Genomic DNA, 9,130 nt, shown 5'->3' with positions numbered 1-9,130 from the left:
TCGGTGACCGATCGATCGGCACACCTCTAATTAAAATGCTCAAAAAATGCACACTGTGGTCAGCTGACTCATGGAATCCTTTTGTGATTCTGCCAGCTGAAAACAGGAAACTGGAAACTAAAGGAATGATAATGTTGGCAAGCTGCTGTGAATAACACAAGTGGATCTTGTTGAACAGCTTTGTTTGAATGCTGGTTCCTGTCAGTACCTTGATGGTGTGGTATTTTTTTTTCTGATGGTTATCCAACCGGCACATTCTGACAGCAGCATTTGCATTGTTGAGACAGAAATAAAAAATGAGCTGATTGAGGACTCACAGCTGTGGACAGCCTGGAGGCCAGAGTCATCTCCAGGTTCCCCTTCAGGCCCAGCAGAGCAGGAACCAGGATGAAGATCTCTGTGATGAACTGGAAGGCCTCCCAGTGCTGCGGACACATTGGAAACAACACCTGACCTCTTATCACGCAGCCTAATTTGACATTTAAAGATAAAAGCCCTGGTGTCATTCAGATAAGAGTCCACAACTCTCCCTGTTGAGTCATCAAAGAGATCAGCTACACAGACCTGGAAAACTTAGAAAACAGAAAACTGATAGTAGAACAGAGAAAGTTGAGTTATTGGTCAAACAATCTCTTGGACAGATTTTGTATTTTTTGTTTTGTTTCTGTATTTCTTTATCAGCTCTAGTGATCCGCTCAGCTAAACCCATCAAGGTAAAGGAGGGTTAAACATGATGATCCAGGTTACATCCAAGCATTCTCTTGTCACCAATACATTTTCTCCCATTTAAAATAGTTATATTTCACAATTGTGCTTTAAATCAAATTTCAAAGAGGATCAGAAAACTACAAGGAAGCAAAACTAACACAGATACAGTAAACCAAATCTGCCAGAACCTGCTCTGTGGCAACCAGAAAGCTGCTCATCTTGTTCCTTGATCTTCTTCATGTTGTTTGTTCTCTAGTCAGTCACTACAGTTTTTTTTTTTTTTGCAGAAATTCATGCCAAAAAAAAATCAACAGATCCCGCATACAATTGTGAGTTTATTACAAATTTTCCATAATAAACTCACAATTAATTGACTGCTACCTCCCACCTTTAGGTGGCATTGTTTCTGACTTCTACTTCAAGTTATAGTCTATGATAGAATAAATATGCTTGAGTTGTCAGTCTTCTTTTTTCTAACTCATCATTTTGTTCTATATGTAGCATTACATATTTGGAACATGGAAAAGCTCTTGTAATCTGGATCAAACTTCCAGAAAACTGAAAAACTGCTGAAACACTGAGTTCCTTTACATTAATAAAGGCTAAAAGCTGCCTTTGATTCATAATAACTAAAACATTGACTAATATATTTGATGATTTTGATGATGGCATTTGACAAAATGTAATGTTTATTGATGTTTCAAAATAGGTTACCGCTTTATGTTTTTATAGTGCAAAGAACTCTGAACAGCCTTGTTGCTGAAATGTGCTGCACAAATAAACCTTACAGGAGTTAACAAAGGAAAAATATCACAAACATCCTTGCAGAAATTTCTAAAGAAGAACCACAAAGATCAGTGATTTAAATCACAAAAAACAAGACAAAACACAGACAGATTATCTGCATTAATAATGAGATTAAATCACCTACAGATAGACTTTTTACTAATTAGGATATTAGTTTTTGCACTTTGGGGATTTTCAAAATAAAGGGTGGTTAATATAAAAGCATACTTTTCAGAACCTCTTTTTAAACTAATGCATCCTTTCTGCTCCGTGCTCAAAGCAGAGTTTATTCCAGTGATGACTGCATGGCCTTCACAGTGCAGAGTTAATGCAGCTGAACATCAGCTCCACAGCCAGACGTTATTTAATAACCATAGATGAGCCGTTAATCCCAGTCTGTTCAGATGGGATCTTTACTGGTTTCACACCAGCTTACCTGAACAATATCCAGCACCATTCCAGCTGACACCGTTCCAAAGCCAGCCAGGAGGAAAGGCACCAGTATCTGCAAAGCCATGGCCAGCGGCGACTCTTTGGGCATATTGGATCCATCTGACCCCAGCGCCTCCACTGTATCCTTCTCCTCCTCTTCCTCCTCCTCATCGCTGGCGTCGTCCCCGGAGAGCCTCCACTCTGCCAGCATGGGCTCTGTCTCAGCGCAGCCCCCTTCTCCACAGTCCGATAGAGTTATGGAGGAGCGGGAGGCCCGCTCCACGATCCGCCGGCCCTCCATGTGAGTCGCCTCCTGTCTGTAGCCGTTCTGCAGCGAGCCGACCTCGGGTTTTCCCCCCAAGTCCACCATGGCTAATCGATCCTCCTGCAGCTTGGTGTAGCCAGTGGGAACCATGGTCTGGAAAATGGAGCCGATGCGCACCGGGGCCACGGGTTTCAGGGAGAGAGAACTCCATCCACCGGCCACCCCGCTCATCCGCACCGCCAGGCTAGAGCCCAGGGAGTCTCCCAAGGCTCCGCCCAGGTTCTTCATGCTCATGGTGACAGCTTCTAGGATCGCAGAGGCTCATCTCTTCTCATCCAGACTGACGGCGGACTTAGCACAACGACGACACAGAGAGGTTCACGCAGGCTAACGGCCTTGTTAATACTGGCTACTAGAAGGCATCACTGGAGGGAGACGGGAGAACAGCCACATGTCAAACAAGAGCAAAATAACTAGTATACAATATAAACCTCCAGGTCACACTTCCTGTTGGTCACTGACTGACACAGTTAATACTGCTGCTACATCTGCCCTTGGTTCCTATAGAATAACAGATAATGGAAGGATGCACTTAGTTTTCTTCAATAACTGATGACATGGTTTAATGTGCCATATGTTGTTCTTCTAAAACTGATGTTCAACTCCTTTTAATGTGTCTTACATTATTATATCCTGATGTGTAAACACTGAGTGAAATGTTACTGTAAATAAAATCTAAAAATTTATTATAATAAGCAACGCAACATCAAGAATGCAGCGATGATTTAGTGAAGTATTAAGGAAGAGTTAGTCTGAGGAACTTTTGATCACTTTTAGAACTACAGTGCTGAACAATGCAGTGCCTGCAAAGTGTTGAAGGTTTACATATATTTACAAGTGTCAATGCATTTTATTTGAAATTTATGTAAGAAATCAACAAAATAGCACATAGCAAATAATCATGAAGGGAATGAAAAATTATATAGTTTCAAGCAAAAAAAAAAATAGCAAAAAAATATAATCTGAAGTGTGGTATGCATATTAATTTAATAACTTTAAATAATACAATTCAGTATAGCCAACTCCCGTTAAAGGTTACTTACGAAAATGGGAGGAAAAAAATGGAACAACTTTAAATCTATGGAGAAATGGCTATGAACCCAAACTGACGGGCAGAGTTGACTTGGAAGGTTGATGTTCACAGATGTCCTAAACTCAGTCTGAACTGCAGCTGGAAAACCATGAATCCAGATCTGCTTTTTATGCTGCGCAGAAGCTTAAAAAAGGTTAAAGTTCAAGAGATATGACTATGAGCAGGAAATGTTGTTTTATCAGATAAATAGCAGGCACTTAGTTGCATCTTATTTCAGACTTCCTCTTTAGTACTTTTCACGGCTGACAAATTCTACATACAGGATTTCCAGAGAGCACGGGCAACACCAAAATCCAAAAACTAAAATTAGTCCTTTAGTTAGACTGTATCCTTATATTCCAAATATCTTCATGGAATTTTGTGACAATTTGCTTATCAATAACGTTAAAGGAAATAACCAGTTATAGCCGTCGGAAGTGCCTCTAAATCATCCATTAGTTTCAGCTGACCACGTTAATAGCAACTTTCTTTTAAAAAGGGTGAGGAAAAAGCTGCCAGCTGTGGTCTATATTAGCTAAACATATTCGGGAGCTGAAAGCTAGCTGTGCAGGAATGAAAACAGTTGGGAAGCTGCTCGCGACACCTTCCGCGTGAACCACTAAGCTATTTCACAAGATTTGTCTCGACAAATATCAATAAAATATTCCATTATCTACAGTTTTGTTAGTTTTTCTTTTTCTCCAAGGAATTACCTGTTCGTCAGAAAGGATTTTCGACCCGGAGGAGAGATGCCAGTTTTACGTGACAGCCAACCAGACATCCGCGTCAGAGGAAAAAAAAAATGCCAACAAAGATCGTCAATGAAAGACGATAGAAATTCTATTTGAAAATGACGGAACTGGTCGCAGGAGCTATGTTAAGCGTGTTTACAAGTTACATAAACTTCACAAAGACAGCAGTGAGGTAGGGAGTAGACGACGTCAAGGATTAACTCTGGTATTTGTCTTTGCAGTGCTGATGTATATGCAGATAGATGAGATGATAATAGGATACTAAACAAGTTTTTTTAATGCAATAAAAAAATCTTATGATTGTCCCGTTAACATAAATATGCTCAGCTACACTGTTTCTTTGTAGAAACTCTTTCATTTTAGCTGTCCGTTATGCTTTATAACATTTTTATTTTATTGCTCGTTTGTTAAGTTCAAATTTACCAGGTGGATGACTACAGTTTATATAAGATTTTGAACTTCTTGCAGTATGATGCTTTAGTAACATTCTGTTTCTTTTTCTTTCTTCTTTTCCATTTTCAAAATGCCTCACTGGTCAAAGATAAACAAGTTAATGCTACACTTCACAGAGATTATCAAAAACATCAGATTTCTCAAACTTTTACACTAGAAGAATCTTAAGCTTAGAACTACAATATGCGAAGTAAAAAAAAGATTAGAGTGATACCTCTTACCATACAGTCTCTCTTAGCCAGACCAAACAAAAAGTGCCACACCGCTATTTGGATTGTAGTATGTCAGAGAAAACGACGGAGTGCACGTTGTTGAGAAAAAAACGAACAAACCGACAAATATTACAATTGATCTAAATGTGAAGAAGCTTAATAAGGGCTTTATTTATTTATTTATTTATTTATTTATTTTTAAGTAGACTCTGAAATCAATTTTTGAATAAAGATTTGCTTTAGCTTCAGTAGTCTTCCTAAACAGTAGGTGGTGCTAAACAAATATAAGTGTGGTGATGTCCGGAAATCATAGCCAGGTGTTAGCTACATGTGTTGCACATGCCGAGTTAAACTTTCTTTCCAACATGGACCTAAACACGAAGAAAAACATTTCCCAGTCTTTACTGTCTTGTGGAAACGATGGAGGTCTGAATTTTTTCTTCACTATCAATGAATTAGTGGATCTTGAATAATAACAATGAAGGATATTTCTATTCTATAAAACACCGTTTACTGTGAGAAGCTAATCTAACGGTGTACTGGCCTTTTCAGGAATAGGGTCAACGGCGCTAAAAACATGTTTTAAGAAGTTTTTCTCAGCGTTATCTACTGGCTATAAGTAAACAGCAGGTGTTGTTTTCCCATGTTTTGGTGGGCGCTAACTGCGGAAGCAATAGTTTTGACAACGTCCTTATTATAATAGAAATCGAAAATTGTGCAGTTTTTCGATGTTTTTCTTGCATGGAAAAACTGCACGAAAACATAAGTAGTTAGCTCGTCCTGTTTAATTCCTTAAAACCTGGCTAAACGTTGGCTAGAAATAAACTGTTGTAGTTCTTCAACTTATTAATGTTTTCCAAAAAGAGTTATGAGAAATGATTACAGTTGTGACAGAGCCTCCTGCAGCAGTCTATGTTGCACTAAAGAAGATCTGTTCATATAATTATCACCTTTGGACATTTGGGATGAGAGGATATTTTCTGCAGAAGGCTTAGAATCCTACAAATATTACTGTTTCTAAAAACATCAGTATTTCCACCGTAACATAAAAAAGATAAAAGTGATGTTAAAAAGTTTCCTCTTCTTCCTCTTGTCTCTCTTTGACCTGCTGCTGTTTTTCCTCCAGGCCTCAGTGAGAAGCTCCTCCTGAAGCCCAGAGCGGGCCGATCCCTGCAGACGGAGCGGGTGCCAAGGAGCAGTGGTGAGACCTCCTCCTGAAATATCTGGCCTTAAGTTTGCCCGTAACATTTACATTCAAACCTTTTCTGCCCTTCAGTCCTGGAGCGCCTGCAGAGCTTCCTGCCTCGGATGGCTGAGGCCAACGAGAAGCTGAAGCAGCAGCTGGAGGAGGCTCCTGAAGGACACTTTGACATCCAGAACGTGGACGAGGCAGAACGGGTCATAGAGATGGTGAGTGTCACTCAGTCAGATCAGGTGTGTGTGTGTGCGCGCGCTACAGCCTTCAGCTTATGAGTGTTTAAAGTTAAGAGCAACACTTGTTTGATGGGCTGTGCATAAGACTGACGTGACACTGATATAAACATGACATCAGTCTTCATAAATTACTTACTTAATAAGAATAAGGTAACTTTTAATGGACTTTTAATGCAACTTTGCATTAAAGGTGTTATTTACTGAATGACACTTTATGACTCCTTAAAGTTCATAACAGGTGTTATGTCATGTTTATAATGGTGTCAGATGTAATCGCAGCAAAAGGTGGCGCTACAAAGGATTAAAGCAAGGGGCCCAAATAATATTGCACGCCCCACTTTGCAGTTTTTTATTTTCTAAAAAAGTTTAAAATATCCAATAGATTTCGTTCCACCTCACGATTGTGTCCCACTTGTTGTTGTTTCTTCACAAAATAATAATTTTAGATCTTTATGTTTGAAGCCTGAAAAGCAGCAATAGGATATAAATCCAAGCTTGGATATAAAACAGCAAACACTGCATGGAAGCTCTTAGCAGAGACAGCTTCCTGGTTCTGCAGGTTTTCTTCCAGGATTAGTGATGGTTTACAGCTCCATCCTTCTTGCTGTGAACTCTGACTAGCTTTTTTGGAAAATCAAGTGGAAAGATTAAAGGTAGGCAAGGAAGAGGAATAATGTGAGATGCAAAAAGAGCACCTGTCATGTATTGAGTTCATATAGCATAGAGTGGATGGACATACTTTTCTGTAGTAACACATTGAATTTATTTATGTATTTGCTATTGGTCTAAAATATTAGAATTTTATGAGACATTCAGTGTTTTCTGTGAGCCATAAGTTTCACTTTTTGAATTGCAGAAACAAATTAACCTTTTCCGATCTTCTAGTTTGCTGAGCTCCACCTGTAGGCCTGTCAGATTAGTTTCCTCCTTCAGAGGTTATCACCTGGTAAAATGATCAAAACCTCCTGGGAACATTGACATCAGTTATACAAATCCCCCCATAATGTTTGACAGAGGCAAAGCACTCGTCAGACTAGCGGTTTTCTGCAGACATTAGTGGACGTTCCGTTGTTTTTGTGTTCAGATAAAGATCATGTGCTCCTGTCTGTCCAGGATGTAGCTGTGGTGGAGCTGAACGAGTCGGGCAGCGAATCAGAAGAAGAGGAGGAGACGTCTGAGTCTGAGTCTGAGGAAGACGTCGCTGAGATCAGAGAGATGAACCTCAAACTGCCTGGAGACAGAGGGAACAAAAAGGCCAGCATCCAGGTCCTGGAGCAGGGAAGGGAGTAGGAGAGTCAGCTGCAGAGTTCTGTTGGACGGTTAGCAGAATGCTCCAGAGTACAGAGTGGCAGCTTTTCATCATCCCTATGGGAGTGTTTATAAACGGATGATGGGACTACCTCATCCAGATTGGCCTTCCACTGATGATCAGTGAGTCCTTCCATGAGTTTAGGCCCAAACCTGCAGGTTCTTAATGTTGTACGCTTTCTGCTATCATTTAGTGCAACATTCTACTTTTGCATTTCCTGTCAGAGTACATAAGCGAATGAGAAAAGCATTCATTGGGGAAGCTTCCTCTCAAGAAACTTGACGATATCTTATAGGGACAACAATCAATAGTACACAACACCTCAGGCCCACTGATGAGCACGGTGGAGGAGCTGTCATGCTGTGGGCCTGTTTCTTTTCTAGAAGCCCTAGGAGTCATGTCATGTTGTGTGTGGCAGTCAAGAGATCTGTAATGGGTCTTCAATGAGTTGCTCAAGAGGACCGTCGTCAAATCAGAACAAAATCAAACTTCTTACATGACTGTATCCGTTCAGAGAACAGCTCCAGTAGAGAACCTTTGGGCTGACAGACAGCTTCAGACGACATCCAGGACTATGGAGGATGTGCAGAGGTCATGTAACAACCGGTCACTGGTAAACCTTATGGACGACTGTTTGCCAAGGTTTACTTTGTGCGATTTTATAAGAGAAGTACTGTCCTCCTACATAAATGAATGGCAGTTTCTGTGGAACATATCTTATGTAAATAATGTTCTGCTTAAAGTGCTTTTTCCCCCCAATTTGGTAAATATGATCTAATTAAAGGTTTGATTTTTATAATTGTTTCATTTGACATTTTACTGGTTAAGGTCAAGGTCAAGTTAGATGTATGTGGAAATTATTTATGCATTTTAACCCAAGAGTCACATTATGGAGGAAAGTCTATGATGAGTTTGGATCCGTCTATCTGGCTGTATGTTGCTGTTGGATACCATCATAGCCATCCTCCTTTAACAACATCCATATACTCATTGGTTCCAGCTGTGGTCCACATGGTGGCTCTGAAAACCACTAAGTCTCCATGCATCACTGGATTTTCTGAGCTGTACATCATCACCACAAAAATCACACAGGAATACTTAAGCACTCAGAGTTACTGTTTATTCAGTGGACAGCGTCACATTTTCCTTAGAGTAAGAAAACACTCCCTTACTGCCTTTCACAGTAGAAAACGTTCTTCACTTTGTGAAATTAGTAATGGATAAATCATCTATATGGCATTACTGTGATGAATACAGTGAAGTGTTTGGACATTTTTACACAACAAAGAAAACATGAAACATATTAAAATTGTATCTTTATTTTGTAAGAAATAGTCAAAAACAACTAATTTTGAAAAAGAGGGGAGAAAAAGAGGATTTTTTTTTTTACATCTGGATGTTGTTTGATGGTAAGAACAGCACACAGGAGATTTATGTGATGACCAGTGTCAGCCACATTACAAAATCTCTTGTTTGCTGTGGTGGTTAGTTGACAGAAGAACAGGGACAAGCTCTGGTTTTACCCTGTTGGGACTGTTTTTGAGAGGGTCTACTAGAGGAAGGCACAGAGCAACCCGATCAGTAACGGTTGCCCCTTTCCACTCCTTCCTGGCTGAGCTAAAGAGCTGCTGTAGCTAAAGGTTCCTG

The 9,130-nt window shown here is 40.0% G+C and overlaps 2 protein-coding genes across 2 annotated transcripts in view; one reads left to right on the top strand and one right to left on the bottom strand.

The window, feature by feature from the left end:
* The window catches only part of slc41a2b (solute carrier family 41 member 2b), a 38,331-nt gene extending 34,189 nt beyond the window's left edge, over positions 1 to 4,142 (bottom strand). The window contains exons 1-3 of the mRNA XM_015053184.1: positions 4,037 to 4,142; positions 1,931 to 2,616; positions 318 to 425 (exon numbers count right to left, since the gene is read on the bottom strand). Of these exons, the coding sequence (XP_014908670.1) occupies positions 318 to 425; positions 1,931 to 2,485 (663 nt within the window). The 5' untranslated portion in view covers positions 2,486 to 2,616; positions 4,037 to 4,142. The remainder of the gene's footprint in view (positions 1 to 317; positions 426 to 1,930; positions 2,617 to 4,036) is intronic.
* Positions 4,143 to 5,021: 879 nt separating this feature from the next.
* Positions 5,022 to 8,282, top strand: nopchap1 (NOP protein chaperone 1). Its single transcript, XM_015053185.1, has 4 exons — positions 5,022 to 5,166; positions 5,867 to 5,941; positions 6,017 to 6,150; positions 7,288 to 8,282. The coding sequence occupies exons 1-4, from the start codon at positions 5,037 to 5,039 to the stop codon at positions 7,462 to 7,464; spliced, it is 516 nt and encodes a 171-aa protein (XP_014908671.1). The 5' UTR covers positions 5,022 to 5,036; the 3' UTR covers positions 7,465 to 8,282.
* Positions 8,283 to 9,130: the final 848 nt, after the last annotated feature.

The sequence above is a fragment of the Poecilia latipinna genome, unplaced genomic scaffold, assembly GCF_001443285.1.
Source record: "Poecilia latipinna isolate Pla-1442-1.1 unplaced genomic scaffold, P_latipinna-1.0 Scaffold1166, whole genome shotgun sequence".
NCBI lineage: Eukaryota > Metazoa > Chordata > Actinopteri > Cyprinodontiformes > Poeciliidae > Poecilia > Poecilia latipinna.
Note: the sequence above shows the minus strand (reverse complement) of the source record. Positions and strands in the feature narration are given on the sequence as shown.

Coding starts and splice junctions, on each gene's coding strand:
- nopchap1 (XM_015053185.1), top strand. CDS start 5,037: ATGTCCGGAAATCATAGCCAGGTGTTAGCTACATGTGTTGCACATGCC. Junction 5,167..5,866: donor GTCTTGTGGAAACGATGGAG/GTCTGAATTTTT, acceptor TTTTTCCTCCAG/GCCTCAGTGAGAAGCTCCTC. Junction 5,942..6,016: donor GCGGGTGCCAAGGAGCAGTG/GTGAGACCTCCT, acceptor TCTGCCCTTCAG/TCCTGGAGCGCCTGCAGAGC.